Source organism: Phascolarctos cinereus, unplaced genomic scaffold, assembly GCF_003287225.1.
Source record: "Phascolarctos cinereus isolate Bilbo 61053 unplaced genomic scaffold, phaCin_HiC Scaffold_726;HRSCAF=1367, whole genome shotgun sequence".
Taxonomy (NCBI): Eukaryota; Metazoa; Chordata; class Mammalia; order Diprotodontia; family Phascolarctidae; genus Phascolarctos; species Phascolarctos cinereus.
This window is the reverse complement of record NW_027556098.1, coordinates 209,287,716-209,305,948: the sequence shown is the minus strand read 5'-3', so window position 1 is coordinate 209,305,948 and position 18,233 is coordinate 209,287,716. Positions and strand designations below refer to the sequence as shown.

The window sequence follows — 18,233 nt, the reverse complement described above, 5'->3', positions numbered from 1 at the left end:
CCTGGCAAATAGGCACTTAATAAATGTTTTTTGATTGGTGTGCATTTGGTCAATTCTCAAACAGCTTGTTAGTGGAAGAAAAACTGGCCAGTTGTTTTTCTGTATTAATCAGACCATTCAGTTTATCAATCCAGTAATTGTCTGTGTAGGGTATTAGGTATTTCAAGAGAAAAATAATCAGACTGTCAGGTCCTGTAAAACTGCATTACTCTGATCAATTTTCAAGACAAATTTATTTCTGTATATAAGTCAATGTGAACTGTATTACCTAGGCTTTATTTTCCTTCCTCAAGTACATCGCACCCAGTTAGAGTGTGTACTTCTCATAACTGATTAAGGTGAATTTTGTTGAGGCAAATGAGATGTTTTGCCTTATTCGTGGTTTAATTTATTCATGTGAATTGAGTTTCCCCTATCCCTCACCCTTCCCCCCCAGCTAGCAAACTGTTAAAAAAAAAAAAAAGCAAATAACAGTCACACATTCTGAGGTGCAGATAACATGCTTTTATTTCAATGCTACTTTAAAGCTCCAGGAGGTTCAATTACAATTAACGATCATTTATTTCTAATTGATAAGAACTATATCAAATTGAAGTTGAGGGCATTGCTTATTGGTTTAACAACAGCTTGCTGTGTTGGTATTTTGTTTTCTTTGCTGTGGTTCATTGCTTAGTTGCCCAAATTTTAGATGTAAGATAATTCTAATACTACCACACGAACACAATTATTGCACTCTAGGAACCTCCAGGAGTGGACACTGCTTCTGCATTGGAAAACCTGAACATCTTGTTTAAATGAGGGAATGGCCAGGAGATGTTACTTTTTCAAGCTATCCAGGCAGTCCTCACGCTAGAAGCAGTGCAGAGGGGTGAACAAAGTGTTGGCCGCTTACACTTTGTTCTGACCAATAGGTAAGTCAAATGAAAATTCTGAATGTGACATAATCAGAAGGAATGTGAGACATTCAGATGAAGTTTACAGGAGGGTATTTGCAAACATCACCAATGCCTTACATTTCTGATTCAGTAAATATTTATGCATGTATTAGGTTACATGAACAGCATTATCTCTTAGGTATAAGGGCATCTTCAGTGGGGAATCTCTCTACCCACTGAGGCATTCTTAGACATCAACACTTTGTTGAGGCACAAAGATTAGTTAAATGTTGAGCAGGGTATTCGTTTCATGAGAAACTTTCTCCTACCAACAGTTAGTTCCATAAGTTGCATTGTAAAATGTCACTAAATAAATGGTACAAAACTTGATAACCGTTACTTCGGCTATATACAGTATGTACATGTCAATTAGAAATGTATACCGTTCTTAAGTCAATAATAATGACAGCAAGTCATCTATAGCTTTGGCCTTTGTCTCATTTAGATCGATAAAAAAATACTTTTTATATTTACAGATCAGAAAGTTTAGTCCATGTGAAGCAGTTATACTTAGTCCATGTGTGAATTACTTGCAAAAAGTCAGGTGTAAATAGAAGAGCCTAGGCTCTCTAAATTGATCGAATATTTATATTCACAGTAGCAGAGTCAGATCCAAATTCATTCCCTAATCTTAGGGTATAAAGTCCACCATCCTTCTTTTGCACATCCATGATAATCAGAGTTGTCAGGTCCTCAGTAGTTTCAATATGGAACCTGCCTTGTTGTTCCTGATTTTGAATTCTTCTTCCACCATAGGACCATGTTATTTCAGGAGTGGGTTCTCCCGTAAAAGCACAGGCTAGTGTTAAAACCTTGCCCTCATCAATGCTGATGTCAGATGGAAGAGCTTCGATTTTAGGTGGACTTCCTTTAATGGAAGAACAAAAAGGTTTATGTTCATTTTGGATAAAAGTAGTGATGATCTTTCTACCAAATATTATTCTAGGGTACTAGATTTTTCTACCTCTACCAGTAATTTTATTGCTCACCTCTTATACCTGCTTTAAGCATTCTACTAGTTGAACTTTCCAGTTGTGTCATACTAGATTTTCCCATAGAACTGCTGGAACTCATCTCTACAAAAGACTCTTTCATGGAAGACATGCTTTGGGCAGACATGCTTGCAAATTTCATTTCAGTCATGCTGCTAGTGCTGCTACTGCTGAAACTGCTGAAGGATGCCTCTTGCTTAGAGGCAGACATTTGAACTGATTGTGAAGAGAAAATTCCTTGCATGCTTGTATCATCACTTGTCCTCAATACTACCTCTTTTGGAGGTTCTTCAACTAGAGCTGTGGAGCATAGCAAAGACAATGAAACATAAATGGCATCCTGTTAATTGGTGACATCAGACACTGACTTACAGAAATAGAAAAACAAAAAGGACTTTGCCGTCATTGAAGCGTAAGCAGAAACACTGAGCCCCATCAAAAGCTAGCCCAATCCCTCTAAGCCAGAGAAAAAGGAATCCTTAAATGGTTAGCGTTACATTACGTGCAAGTATACCAGGGATCACTAGGGGGAAAAATTGATTAATGATAAAGAAAATCATTTATCATACATTCTTGCAGTAGGCATTATAGGACCTCTGGAAACTCTGTTTTGAAATGTGACACATAAAACTTTGTTTAGGTTAAAAAAAATGTTTGATTAAATGCATGAATCATTGCAGAATGTCTGTGCCTCTTACATGTCTCATCCACCAACCAAGCTTAGAGCATATGTACTCTTCTGTATGCATGTGGTAAAAAGATATTAATAAATCAAAAGACATTGACAAAAAAAAAAAACCACAAAAAAAACCCCCAAACCAACAACACTTACGGAGCACTGTTAAGGATGCTGTGGCAGAACATTGTCCATGGAAATTTTTGGCTTTGACTGTGTATTTTCCACTGTCAGTTATTGCTGCATTTCGAATTTCAAGAGAATATGCATTTTTGGAGCGGCTTACTCTGACATTTGAAGATATAGAAATCTGAAAAAGAAAAGACATGTTTTATAAAGATCCTGAGGAAATAAAGATGGTTTTTATTCTCAAAAATAGATTTTCCTTAAAGAACTTACTGGCATGTTGTTTTTAAACCATTCGATTTCAGGTGTTGGATCTCCACTGATTTCACAAGAAAAGAGGACATTTTGTCCTTCATTCACATTTTGCGACTTGGGCTGTGTGATGAAGGCAGGGGCATCTAAGCGCTCTTGACACAGTGTCATATCAAACTGGCATTTGATGATCCCTTGGCTGGTTTTACCTATACAGGTAAGTATTCCTTCATCTCTGTGGCTGGCTTTCTTGATGGTTAAGGTGTGATCGTTGCCAGACACCCCATATCTGTAATCTTCTGAGTTAGTAAGCTCCACTCCATTCAATACCCACTTGACTTCAGAGGCATCAGCAATATTAGCTTTTAGAGTGGTTTTCTGACCTTCAGATATGCTCATCTGAGTGGAAAATGCTTTAATTTCAGCATGACCTTTGATTTCTTCTGATGCCTGGGTCTTTTTCACAATTTCCTCATGGACAACTGATTTTTCCAGCGAGACTGCAGCTGATTTCTTGATATCTTCAGAAATGAGTGCTTTTGAAAATTCCTCCTTGAGGGATGACTTCTCATGAGATATTGTTTCTGATTTTTGGATTTCTTCAGAAACCATGGCCTTTTTGGCTACTTCTTCTTGGGCAACTGCTTTTTTCTGAGAAGTCATTTCTGAGGTCTTTTGTATTGAAGTTTTCTTTTCCTCATCTTTAGTATCTAGAAAAGAAAATTCTCTATGTTGGTATTACATTGTAATTGGAAACAGATCTTACTTTTTATTCTTGTGTCAAGAAAACTTGCAAAATTGAGGGTAGAAAATAGCACCTAGGTCTCTCTGGGTCTAAACTCATTGATGCTCATGCAGATTAATTTAATGGAGAATTCAGTGTAAATGTGATTCTAATCACTCAATAAACATGCCTTTCAAAGAGGACATACAGGAAATGAACTATTTTAAGTGATGGTTTTAGTGCAAAGGGTTCTGTAACCTGGGATATGTGAACTTTCAAAAAATATTTTAATAACTATAGTTCAATATAATTGGTTTTACTTATACTCCTATGTATTTTACTTTATGCATTTAAAAACATTATTTTGAGAAGGGGTACATAGGCTTCACCAGACTTCTACTGAAGTCCACGTCACATAAAAAAAATTAAGAATCCCTTCTTTTGTACATCAAAAGGAAAGATTCAAGTAAGTAAACTGAAAGCCCTCAAGGGAACTTTTGGCAGTACTCTAGAAAACCAGTAATTGGGGCTAGCACACAATGTTCTTGACTCAGTGATTACATTGTACATTTTGGGAAGCTTTGTGGCATCTTCTTTGTGCTGTATTGTTCATAACAGAACACCATGTGCAGATAGGAATTTAATACTTTTGATGATGCCAATGATTATAGCAAAAACCTTGTGGCTAGGCCTTTACAGAAACAGGATCCTGGGATTTGGAAGTCAGTTCTTGTTTGAGGCCAATTTTTTAAAAGCTATTAAAAAAAAAGTAAACGTTTACATATTGGTTCCTTTTGTATAGTTTTTCAAAAAACATCAACAGAAAGTGAACGTACCCTTTATTATTAATTTGCAGCTAGAGGAAACAGATCCAGCTGAATTTGTTATTGTACACGTAAAGAGTCCACTGTCTGAAGTACTGGTCTCACGTATTTCTAAGTAGAATCCTCCTTTGTCTTCAAATAGTTTGTATTTTCCTCCCTGTACAAGAGCCTGCAGGATATAAGTCATTTGATTTTAAAGTTGTGAACTAATTTGGGGATAGAATTTTTAGACAACATATAAAGGTTAAGGGAATTTTACCTTTCCATCCTTAGTCCAGGTAACAGAGGGCCAAGGCTCTCCTGTGGCTTTAATTGAAAACTTGGCAACAGTATTTGAAGATATGGCCATATCTTGCAGCCCAGTAACAATTACTGGCTTTGAAGGAACTGGTTCAGCAGCTTTCTTTTCAGTTTTCTTGGTTTCTGTTGGCTCAGACAATTTCTGAGCCGATTTCTTAATTTCTGTCAACTCAGCAGTTTTCTCAACTGATTTCTTGGTCTCTGTAGACTCTGCAGTTTTTTGGATTGATTTCTTGGTCTCTGTCAGTTCAGCAGTTTTTTCAACTGATGTCTTGGTCTCAAGAGTTCTGGACAGCTGGTCATGAATACTCTTAAAGTCTTGGCCACCAAACTGGAAACTAGTCTTAGAAGCCCCACCTTCACCAGAAATTTCACAGACATAGTCTCCTTGATCAGCTTCAGTGAGGTTTTGGATTTTGAGTTCATAAGTGCCATCTGCTGAATAATGAAATTGGAAATGGCCATTTTCCTTTAATTTCTTGCCATCTTTGTACCATGCTACCTCTTTGGCACTTAAAACACTGCTTTCAACTGCACATGTGAGCTTTGCAATGTCTTTAGAAGCTTCCACTTTGAGTGGTTGAACTATCTTGGGAGGAGCAGTGACTGCTAGCTGTACTTTCTCAATTGGTGTGGGTTTGGTTTCTGTCGGTGCTGTGGTTTTTGGGTGAGAAGTAACTGGCTCTGGAGATTTCACTCTCTTGGGTGACTTCACTGCTTCTGGAGATTTTGCATGAGGCTCGGGGGACTTGACTCTTGGTGGTGATGTAACTGTCTTTTCAGGGACCCTGGCCTTTTGAATAGTCAGAGTAAATTGTGCTTCCTGTTTTCCTTCAGTGTTTTCTACCACCACAGTGTAGCTGCCTTCATCTGAAGCCTGGACCAAAGAAATCTCAAAGGTAGAATGGTACTTTGTGGTTGTGACGTGGTGACGGCCAGAGGAACTGATTACCTGACCTGCACGGAGCCATGTAACTGTTGGTACTGGTTCACCGTCAGTGTCACAAGAAAATCTCACAGATTCACCCTCATGTACAGTTATGGACCGTGGTTTGGTTAGAATCCTTGCTGCCAAAGTTGTCTTAATCTTTCTATGTGTAGTTTTCTCCTCCACTGACCTTTCTTCAGATGCGGTGGCTTTCATTTCAGCCAAAGCATAATGTTCATGTGATGTGAGAGTTTCCCTGGTCTCTGTCATTTGTGATTTGACTTCCCTAACAGATGAGGAAGCTTCCATCTCAGATTTCTTCTTAAATGATGAAACAGCATATGCCTCTGTTCTGGTCAGTTCAGGAAAAACTGATCTTGGTACTTCCTCATCTTTGCGTCGGGAAGTATAGGTGGTATAATCCCCTCCAGTAACATCTAATGTTGCATAGTCAGAAGCTTCTCCTTTGTAATTAGTGCACACAGCACGATATGTCCCACTGTCATCAATATGGCAGTCCAGAATTTCCAAGGTCAGAACCCCACTTGTATTGGTATAGTGAATCTTGTTGCTCTCCTGGAGTTCTACACCATTATGGTACCATTTAATTTCAGCAGTTGGCTTAGACTGAACATTTAAGATGAAGCGGGTATTTTGCCCACATGGTACACGATGTGAACGCATTCTCAGTGTGATTCGAGGAGCATGGTCCAGAGTGAAAGGCTGTTGGCTCAGAACTTCATACTTTCGTTCTGATGTCTTCTGAGTCTTTAATGCAGCCTTCATAGACTCATACCTGGAAAATATGTCAAATCTAGCAGTTCTCTCAAATCTTGAGAGTGATCTTTCACTTGACACTGGGCTGGGAGAACGTGGCCGAGTCCTCTCTGGTGTTGGGGATCTTCTTTCAGTTTCATATTCTTCAGCTGGTTGTGTACGTGGCCGGATTAATTCAGATACTGGCCTCATTAATTCGATATAAGTTGGAGAAAGAGATCGTCGTCTTCCTAGTAGCCTAGAGACAGATGAAGATGCCTCTCTTTGCGCATGTTTTGAAATTTCAATTTCTTCTTCAATTTCTGTTATTTCAGTTATTTCTCTTTCTCTTCTGCTTTTCTTTCTAGATTTTTCTTCCTTGGCCATGTGGTCAAGTTCACTTTTATATTCTGAGAGCCGCTGGGTTGTCGTAACTGGACGGAGCAATTCCTCATCCTCTTTCTCAGCCATGATTCTTTGCCGCTGCCTAGAAGGTCTGTATGCAGCTCTGGCATGGCGTTCACGTAATTCCATGTAACTTGTGCCAGTTTCCACTTTAGACGGGATGTGATAAGTTGAATATCTGAAATCTTTTCTTGTTTCATCTACCTTGACATGAGCAGTTGGTGAAGAATAACGTAGACTAGATAGCTCAAACTGGGGAGGACTCCGACTTGGTGGGGAAGCAGAGAAGCCAAGTTCAAGTTCTTCTTCAAGACGCAGCCTTTCTTCTTCAGTCCTTTTCATGGCTAAGTAATCATCAATTGGAAGGAGTAGTTCCTCATCTGAAAGGTCACCAAGAGACCTCCTTCTGGGTCGATAATAATAGTCATAATCAGGAGATGGTGTCCGACGGCGGGCTGGTCTCACTATCTCAAGATCATCTTGGGATAGTTTGGGTATACGCCATTTAGGTCTGTATTGGTCTGTAATGCGTGGAAGAGGCATCACGTAGAACTGTTCCCATCTTGAGAGGCGGATACGTTTGGGCCTTTTCTGTGAAATTCTATCCATCTTCCCAGGCATCTCAAACTGGTCACGTAGTTTCTTGTACCATTTCATGTCAGACATTGGCACAAACTGCTTAATGTGTTGGTCTTCCTCGACGGTGGTGCGTTTATACCTGCGTGGCTCTGGTACTTCGTAAGGCATACGGAGTCGTTTTTCTTCCTTCTTTTCTTCTGTCTGGAGTTCAAATTCACCTTTTACGGTCTTGGTGCTGACAGCGGGTTTGTAGAGGATGGCAGCTTCCCGTAGTGCCTCCTGTGCTACTTGGGTCAGTGGCACAGAATCAGTACCAGAGAGGATTTCAGCCATTCTTAGCGTCTTATCAATTTGTTTTTGTACGTGTCTTTCACGTTCTTCTTCAGTCTTATATTCTTTCTTGACGTACTTCAGGCGTTCTACTTGTAGGTGAGCCTGGCAGCTTGTAGAGCCAGCAGAGTTGGTGGCAGTGACTCTATAATAACCTGTGTCATCTGGCAGTGTATCTCGGATATGCAAAGCATAATAGTCCAAGCCTTCATGGACAATTTCAATGTTGGGACCGAGGGACAGAGGCTGACCATCTTTCTCCCATTTTAAAGTTGGTGGTGGGATTCCAGAAACTCTAATTTCAAAGCAGACACTCTGGCCTTCTTGACATTCTGCATTTGCCAATAATCGTTTGAACATTGGTCTTAGGGTAGTATCTGCCGCTGGTGGGTGTGGAGTCACTGTCAGCTTAGCTTTACAGCTGTCTTCACCATACTTGTTCCGTGCTACCACAGAATATTCAGCATCATCATCTATAGTTACATTGTTGATTGTTAGTTGGTAAAGACCCTTATCAGTCTCAAATGTGTACTTCTTGTCATCATCATCTGGTTTGATTTTCTGTCCTGATTTATACCATGTCACCCGGGGTTCTGGATGAACTGTTATGGTCACACCAAATCTGACATTTTCACCAATGTAGGCAGTCCGGTTGTAGAGAGGCAGAGTAAATTCTGGCGGCCTCTCCAGGAGTCTCATAGCATCTGTCCTCCTTTTAATTCTCTTTACAGTTCTACGACAGTAATAGTCATAAGATTCTCTCACACCCTTGACAAAGAGCTCTGCATAGGAACTGTCTTCTCCATAGTCATTGACCACCTTGCATCTGTAGGTACCATCATCTGCTTTAGTAATGTCTTTGACATACAGGGTGGCTTGTCCATCTTGGTAGGTAATTTCATATTTTTCACTGTTCTCCAGCTGTCTGATGCCAAAGTACCAGGTCACTTGAGTGGATGCATCGTAATTTTCGATGCTGCATTGATATTTTACATACCCACCTTCTTCTCCAGCAGCATGCATTATTTGCCCAGAAATAGGGCCAATTTCAATTGATGCAACTTTAACTTTAGCAACACTCACTCCTTTCTGAGATCTAATTGCCCCACCACAGGAGATTCGGGCTGCTGATACAACCATGTTCAGGTCTTTCTTTATCAAGGTGTGGTAGTAACGCCTGTGTTTTAGTGTTCTGATGACTTTAGTGCTCACGTTTTCTATCCTCTGCTTTAGCCATGGATGCTGGAGTGCCTCAGAAGCTGTCATGCGAGATTTTCTTTCTTTCACCAAGAGCCGATCGACAAAGTCCATGGCTTCAATGCTGATGTCCTTGAAGGCTTCTTCATCAAAGCTATACTCGGCATTCATGATATTTTCAATCATCTGTTGGTTGGTTTCAGCTAGGAAAGGATTCATACCACTCAACAGAACATACACCAGAGTTCCCAGGGACCACATATCCGTGGCTGTACTGACAACATCATGTTGATGTACTTCAGGTGCATAATATTCAGGAGCAGTGAACATAAGCCTAAAGTTGTCCCCTGGCTTTAACTGCCTGGCTTGACCAAATTCAATGATTTTAATGACAGAGCTTCTTCTTGTTTGGTAAATGATATTGTCTGGCCTAATGTCAAAGTGCCCAATATTGTGACGGTGTAGGAATTCAAGGGCTTCACAGACCTGGCGAACATAACTTACAACTTCTCTTTCATTGAGTTCAAAAGCACTGGTGTTAATTCTTTCAAAGATATCAAGCCCTGAAATAAATTCAAAGATCATAACCAATTCTTCCATGCTTTCAAATGATTCGTGGAGATATAAAATATTCCTGTGCCTAGCAATGTTCAGAATAGAAATTTCTTTCTTTACCAAAACCTGGTCAGTTCCTTTAACTTTGACAAACTTGGCCATGTATGTCTTCTTAGAAGAAGTTTCAACACAGCGGTGGACAATTCCAAACTGTCCACGCCCCAGATCTTCAGCAATCATGTATCTGTCATACAGTTCCTTGGTTGAGGAGTGAGAAGCCTTAGTTTTGCTAACTTCTCGGGTTTCATCCACCTCTTCATCATAGTTCATTACTCTAGTCTTATCTTCCTTGGTTATGGTTGGTTCTGTAGGTTCTGAAGGTTTGCTGAGACCAAATTTATTTTCAGCTATTACACGGAACTGGTAGCTAGTCTTACCAAATAAGTTAATCACAGTATACCGTGTTTCCCGAGCTTGACCCACACGGAGCCATCTCTCTGCTGTAGTGGCACATTTTTCAATGATGTAGTTGGTGATTTTGCTACCACCATCAGAAGCTGGTTCAGTCCAAGTTAAGTTGACTGAGTCTCTTGAGACATCACTCACTTTGACTCCCCTAGGGGGATCAGGAACATCGGCCACATCCAGTTCGACTGTCTTCTGATCAATTCCAAATCGGTTTTTAGCACAGACGACATAGAAGCCAGCATCTTTTCTCTCCACTCCATTGGAGAAGACAAGGGATGTGAATGATCTGGTGACAATAACTTGGTAATGGCCATTGTTGTCAATGAGATCCTGTCCTTTCTGCCAGGTGATCACTGGGTCTGGTTTGCCACTGAAGGGAATCTTAATGCTGATGACCTCTCCCCGGAGAGCATGAACAGCTCCCATGCCTTCAAGATTTTTAGGCAAGTGTATCTTTGCGGGAACTGCACCAGAAGAAACAAGAACAACAAAAAAAATTATTTTAGGAACAATAACATTTTTAGTTATTAGCAAACATATGTTTAAATAGAGCAAAACCAGAATATGAATGTTTTCTCTAACATCAAGCTTGTGTTTATTTGCGTTATTACCTTCAACATCTAAGGAGGCTGTGCCTGACACAGATCCCCCTTGGTTAGTAGCTCTGACTTGGTAGACAGTGGCATCATCGTCTGTTACATTTGTTATGATGAGTTGGTGGTATCCACCCTTAAATTCTTGAATTCTATACTTTTCTCCATCAGCAAGGATTTCTTTGCCTTGGCGATACCATTTGACGACAGGCTTAGGATGACCAGTGACTTTGCAGACCAATGTTGCATTGCTCTTATATCTGACATTCAGATTTCTCAGTTCATCCTTAAAGTGTGGTGCCTGTATTGGAACATCAGATTTAGGAGTGATGGGTTCTGATGTTTCACTCCATTCACTTTCACCACCTAGGTTTTCACATTTCACACGGAACTCATATTCAAGACCTTCAATAAGGTTTTGTACAGAAAAGACAGTTTCTCGAATTTCATCTGTTGTCACGGCAATCCATTTATTTTGTTTCTTCTCACGCTTCTCAAGGTAGTAATTTCTAATCTTTGCCCCACCATCACTTGAAGGTGGCTTCCAAGCCACAACACAGGAATCTTTTGTAAGAGCAGTTATAGTTGGTTTGCCAGGAGCACCAGGCTTTTCTGGATAAAAACAAAAGATTTGAATCATGAATTGAGACAGGTATACTTATTGTTGAACACCACAAAATCCTGCTTTGTAGTAGTTTCTGTTTTATATCCTAGGTTGGGACATTGTGTAAAAATACTTTTTTCAGAAAAAAATTAAATTGACAACTTATTCCAAGAACCTTATTGAAAAGAAAAAGAAATTCTAGTGTTTGAATAAGGGATACAAAACACACACTCCTTTCCCTTTTGTTGCTGAATTTAGACTTTACAAAGAGATCATTAGCCTAATTTCTATCATAATCACTTTTCTGAAGTAAGCTTTTCCATTACAATAGGTAGAATGATGGTATGGTGTGCAAAGATGGGAGTTTATGGAGATGTAGAAATTGTGCCTTGCTTACCAAATGGAGTCTTAATAACAACAATTGATGAGACCTCTAGAGGTTCACTAATGCCATAGGTGTTCTGAGCAGATACTCGGAAATAATAGCCAGCATTTTCTGTGAGGTTAACAATTCTGCAGCTCGTTACTGAAATGGCTGAAGATACCAGCTGCCACTCAGCACCCTCCTTTGCCTCACATTTCTCAACCACATAATTGGTTATCCATGACCCTCCATCATCTGTAGGAGGTTTCCAGCTGATTACTGCAGAGTTCTTAAGTAGTGCTTCAATCACAATTGGCCCTGTAGGCTTGTCTGGCTTATCTGTTAATAACAAAACAAGATAAATAATTATAAAACCTTCACCAAAAAAAAAGATCCACACACTCTTTTCCTGAAGGGGAAAAAAAAAGAAAATACAATACCTTGTATTTCCACATCAAGGATAGCATCAACTGTTCCAAAAATGTTGCTCAGCTGTACTTTGTACTTCCCAGCATGGGTCTTACGCTGGACATTCTTGATGATTAGATGAGTATAGTGCTCAGTATTCTCAATGGTAACGGTCTCTGAATTTTTCAAAGGTTTCTTGTCATGGAACCAAGTAATGGCAGGTACAGGGCGACCAATGTACATAACATGCAGACGGAGAGTAGACCCTACCGCTGCATAGTATTTCTCCTTCAGGGGGTAACCAGGGTGGAACTGAGGAGTTGCTTGCAAGAGTAGCTTGCTGCTGGTTTCTACCTCTCCGACTTCATTGGTAGCTGTGCAGGTGTAGACACCTTCATCCTCTTGTTCCTCTGTCATTACAGTGAGAGTATGAGTGCGCCCGTCGGATGACATTTTGTATTTTCGGCTTTGTACTAGCTCTTTGCCAAAGCGATACCATTTAATATCTGGAAGGGGCCTTCCAACAATCTGGCAGGATAGCTGAGCTGCTTCACCCAATTTAGTGGTGACATCTGCCATTTCTTTTCGTACTCCTGGTGCCTCTCCAGCTGAAATGGGAAAAAAGCATATTATTAAGTACATATTTTTCTATTACTAAGGAATCTACTCATCTTTCATTCCTCTGAACCTGGGGTTAGTTGATCCATAAATACTTACACATTTAAGATATCATTATTTACCTAACAATTTTTTTAGGTAAGTTTTTAGAGAATACTAGCTAACACAGTTCATAGAACACTGGGCCTGTAGCTTGGAAGAGGTTCTGGAGAGGAATTCAAATCCAGCCTCAGATACTAGCAAGCTGTGTGACCTTGGGCAAGTCTCTTAACTACTATTTGCCTCAGTTTGTTCAACTATAAAATGAGGATAATAATAGCATCTACCTCCCAGGGTTGTAACTATCAAATGAGATAATTGTTAAGCACTTAGCACAGTGCCTAGCATGTACTAGGTGCTATAGAAATGCTAGCTATTATTATTATTATCTTAGTTTTAAGCCTTTTTTAGGTTTTACAGGGGTTCTTATTTTAGCTTTAAGCATATTTTTGGTTTTACAGAGGTTATTGTATTTGTAGAGCTCCATTGAAAAAAATATTCTTAGAATCTGAATCATCATTCATGGTGACAAAAACAAGGTCAGATTGACCTTTCTCTTCATAAATATAATGAAACTAATTATGTATGCTTCTCAACTGGTTCTGTCTAAAAGCTCCAGGTCTTTCTTCCTTGCTTAGAATTAAATTTTGTTCATCAGGAGGCTGGGGGAATATCTGACCTCTTTCTTTAAAACTGATACATCAGAACCTTTGCTAAAGAGTGGGATAGTGGCCTTTGTATTAACACCGCAGCCACGTGATCAATAACACTGCCCCTAGCAGCCCCTATTGGGACTGTGTGTTTGGAATGGCCCTATGTAAAGGTTCTCTGCTGGTGTGTGTGTGTGTGTGTGTGTGTGTGTGTATGTGTGTGTGTGTGTGTGTGTGTGTGTGTGTGTGTGTGTGTGTGTTTGCGTGCTTATGCACACACATACACACATGCATAGCAATGAGTATTTTTCTCACATATTTAATAAATATTAGTTGGATGATCTACAGAGCTGCTAATGTCCCACAAAACCTCATGCCAGAATTACCATTCACCTGTATATAGGGAAACAATTGCCCTTGGCATTTGATTTAGCTAGTAAAACATTATGTAACGCAGAAGATGCATACATTGGTTAGGGCTTCAGGTAGATGACTTCTACATTAACAACAACAAACCTTCATTAAGTGCTTATTGTACCTGAGATACTATGCTAAATCTTTTCAGTTCTAAGCGTCTACAGTTTAGGGATACATACATGTCAGTTTAGTCTTCACAGACATGGCAGTTCGTCGAGGTCTGCTGATTCCAGTCTCATTTTCAGCAAAAACCCGGAATTCATATTCAGTGGCTTCCAATAAGCCACCAATTGTGAACTGCCTGTCCTTAATGCGGTCCTTGTTGCTCTTCTTCCATGCACTGTCTCCAGATTGCCGGTATTCTACCCAGTATCCAAGGATTTCTTTACCACCATCACATTCAGGTTTCTCCCACTGAAGAGTAACACTGTCTTTGGATAGAGATAGGATCTCAATCTCTCCAGGTTGGCTTGGTTTATCTGAAAATATTTAAAAATGTTTGAAAAAGAAGTCAAATTTATTTGCCAAAAGAAAAAGATGAGGCAATTTTTTTTTTCAGAAATGTGACCATTTTCTTACCGAAAGGATCTTTGCAAATAACTGGTTCAGAAGCAGGACTGGTTTCACTTAAGCCAACATCATTCTGTGCAATGATACGGAATTGATATTCGGCATCAGGAACCAGGCCTGTGACTGTGTACATCGTGGTAGTGATCTGAGTCTTGTTATGCCGAACCCACTTGTCAGTAGAGGTTTCTTTCCGTTCAATATAGTACCCGGTGACCCGAGAGCCACCATCATCTTTGGGTCGTGACCAGGACAAGCTAATGGAACTCTTAGTTACATCCAGCACTTCTGGAGGATTGCTGGGAGGTTCTGGAGGGTCTACAAGCATCAAAACAAACATTTTGTTAAAAATGGTATGAACATGGCTACAATTCCTGAAGTGGGGGAGGAGGAAGGGCAGAGAGAGAGGGACATGGGAAGGAAGGAAATAAGTATTTATATAGTGCCCACTATATGCTAGGCACTGAGCTAAGTGCTTTACAAATATCTTATTTGATAAGAGAATATAATAATAATATGATATGATAATAATATAATAAGATAAAATAATAGCTTATTTTTTAAAGATAGAAAAACAAATGTGGACTTACTCAGTGGTGTTTTTGGTGTGACTGGTTCTTCAGATTTCAGGGGCTTGCTGATACCAAACTGGTTTTCTGCTGACACACGGAAGTGATACTCTACATTTTCTTTTAGGCCTTTTACCACAAGAGATGTGCCTCTAACTCTGGAATCAATGGTATACCAGGCAGCTTTAGGTACTTCTCGCCTCTCAACAATGTACCCGAGGACATCAGCACCGCCATCATCAGCTGGAGGTCTCCAGCTTACTCTTACAGAACGAGCTTGTATGTCATCATATTCAAGTGGACCTTCCGGAGTATTTGGACTTCCAATCACCCTGACCTTGATGTAAACTGCCTTCTTGCCACACTTGTTTTCTAGAACCAAGTCGTAGTTTCCAGAATCATCCCTGTCTGCTTCTTTAATCACAAGTTCAGTGTGTGTGTCGGAGGTTGCAATCATAGCCCTCTTACTAATGTCTTGGCCCTCCTTAGTCCACTTGCATATTGGGAATGGTTTTCCTTTTATTGGTATGGTGAGCCTGATGACTCCACCTTGTCTTACAAAGACACCTTCCTGGTATCTTTCATCAAGTTCGTAATCAGGATATTCTGAAAGGAAAAAAAAATTAGCATTATCACATTCATGAAAAAGTTATGAGGTCGTCATACAAGGAAGTGTCTGATCACACTTCTTACCGAGCATTTCAGTGACTTTCACTGTTCCTGGTACTTCAGCAGGCTCTCCAGGTCCACCAGCATTACAGGCCAAGACACGGAATCTGTATTCTGCACCCTGAGGTAGATGTGTTAGTGTATATTCCCGGATCTTTGTTGGGGTGGTATTACATTTGGTCCATTCGTGCTGATCGACCTTCTGCATTTCAATCAAGTAGCCAGTGACTTTAGATCCTCCTTCATCTTCAGGAACACTCCAGGCAAGGGAGACTGATGTTCTTGTGGTGTCAGTAACTCTTGGGTTCTGGGGTTTTCCTGGAGGAGCTGAAGAAAAAAAAAAGATGTCAAAATAGAGCACAGAAGGGTCCTGAAATTTCAAAACGAAAACAAAAACCTAGCTACTACCTAACAAACACATCCCAAGAGCTGTTGAAACATGAAATAGTAATGATTATTCATATTGAGAAAGCTTATTTTATCTGTTAAAACAAATCTGTTGGTTTTCCCTTTTGATGCAGTAGAAAAAGCACTGACTCTAGAGTCTGGGCACACAGGTTCAAATACCACATCTCATACTTTACTACTTATGGAACCTTGGGCAAGTCACTTAATCTCTCTATATTTCATTTCTGTCATCTTCCAGGTGAGGGTATTAGACCAAATGGTTTCTGAGGTTCCTTCCAGCTCTAGATCTATGATACTTTGACCCCAAGATTACTTACCAATTGGATCCATGGCAACAACAGGTTTGGAAGGACGACTTGGTTTCCCAGTGCCTCTGGCATTAACAGCAGTAATACGGTGTTCATATTCTAGTCCTTCAATGAGGCCAGTGGAACGATAACGTGTCATAGTCACTGCTACTTTATTGACACGGACCCATCGATCTGCTCTGACTTCTTTACGTTCTACAATATAACCGGTCACCTGGGAACCACCATCATCCTCAGGTGGGTACCAAGTTAGTGTCATGCCATCACGAGAGACATCAAAAATCTGTAATGTTTCTGGAGGTCCTGGAATCCCTGTTGTAAGAAACACAGGTAAACAAAAAGTTGACAATACATATGCATTGAAAAATAATCACAACAACATTCATGAGTCCATAGGCGCTAGCTTCCAAGTTAGCACCACAAGTGGTACAAAAGACTGTCTTGTGATGGTGTTTCCAAGAGATTTGCTATATATACTTTTCCTGAAGCTCCTGGCTTCCATCAAGGCTAACCTCATATCTCACCTTCTTCAAGAGGCTTTGTCTGCTTCCTCCCGTCTCCCCTGACCCCTGCTTGCTGGTCCTTCCTTCTGAGACTACTTCCAACTTACACTATATATTGCTTGTATGACCACAGTTGCTTGAATGTTGTTTACTCCATTAGAATTCCTTACATTACAGATCCCTTGAAGGTAGAAATTGTGGTTTTTGTCTTTGCATAGCACTTAGCATAATATCTGGCCCATAGTAAGTGCTTAACAAATGTCTGCTGACTGGATGCTTCTTTTCTCTCATCCTTTGAGATGAACATAATCCCATGATCCATGAGATATGTATTCTAGTCCCATTTCAGCTACTATCTGGCTGTGTGACCTTAGGCAAGTCACCCACTGATCCTTAGTGGCCTTTTGTTTTCTTTTAAATTAGAAATTGGACTAGATGATTTGTGAGATCCCTATAAGCTCTAAAATTTATTTCTGATATGAGCAGTAACATAAAACCTTACTAGACACAGGCCAAATCCCTCAAATCTTTATAAATGCTTGGACTTAATTATACAACCTGTCTTTATTAATTTTCTAGGGATAATAGATTCCTCATTTTTTCTTCTATAGCTTTGGGTGGGGAATGGAAGGTGGAGAGGGTGGGGAGGAAGGACTTACTGATGCTGCTACAGCATTCTATGACCTCAGACTGTAGGTAAGAGCCAATTCCAAATCGGTTTGTAGCAGCTACACGGAACACATATTCATTTCCTTCAGTGAGTCTGGTAAACTTAAAAGTTGTTCTAGTCACGGATTCAGAAACTGGCAGCCAGCCTGGTCGATGGGCATCCCGCTGTTCTACCACATAACCACTCAGTGGAGCACCACCATCCAATTCAGGTGGCTCCCAGGAAATGGTGACCGAAGTAGCATCAATTTCATCAATTTTGATTGGCCCAGTTGGTGGTCCAGGTTTGTCTGAAAAAGTAAAACAAATTCCATCTCACTTCAAAGTAAAGTTGGGTTACTGAATCCTGACAGCTTTAGCAGTAGAGAAAGTAAAAATACTTTTATTTTTATCATGCGAACTTACCAAGAATGATAACTTTAATGGTTTCTGAAGTAGTTCCAGTCACATTCTTCAGTTCAAGTGTGTATTCTCCAGTGTCCTTTATAGTGGTCTCACGGATTGTTAACTTGGCTACTTTACTATGGGTTTCAACAGTGACGCGCTCTGATTCTTTCACTTTGGAGCCAGCCAAGAACCAGGATACAGCTGGAGGTGGACGACCAGCAATTGGTATAACCAGCTCTACAGGTCTGCCAGCTGGGACATGAATAGTCTTTTGAGGCATTGTAGAAAGATCAATTGTAGGCAATACTATGGAGAAAGAAAAGTTTAGGAAAATTTAGCAAACGTCCAAAAGCATTCATGCTGAGAATATTTAAAAAAACTATCTTTTGAACAATTTCTTCTTTTAAATCTTG

At 40.1% G+C, this 18,233-nt stretch overlaps 1 protein-coding gene across 1 annotated transcript in view; it reads right to left on the bottom strand.

The window, feature by feature from the left end:
* Window positions 1-489: 489 nt before the first annotated feature.
* Window positions 490-18,233, bottom strand: part of TTN (titin) — a 329,039-nt gene continuing 311,295 nt past the window's right edge. Inside the window, 16 exon segments of the mRNA XM_078146156.1 lie at window positions 490-1,803; window positions 1,925-2,227; window positions 2,760-2,913; window positions 3,003-3,691; window positions 4,542-4,698; window positions 4,789-10,511; window positions 10,659-11,252; window positions 11,642-11,947; window positions 12,049-12,624; window positions 13,920-14,219; window positions 14,320-14,625; window positions 14,898-15,482; window positions 15,570-15,872; window positions 16,271-16,573; window positions 17,424-17,723; window positions 17,839-18,126. Of these exon segments, the coding sequence (XP_078002282.1) occupies window positions 1,505-1,803; window positions 1,925-2,227; window positions 2,760-2,913; window positions 3,003-3,691; window positions 4,542-4,698; window positions 4,789-10,511; window positions 10,659-11,252; window positions 11,642-11,947; window positions 12,049-12,624; window positions 13,920-14,219; window positions 14,320-14,625; window positions 14,898-15,482; window positions 15,570-15,872; window positions 16,271-16,573; window positions 17,424-17,723; window positions 17,839-18,126 (11,186 nt within the window). The 3' untranslated portion in view covers window positions 490-1,504.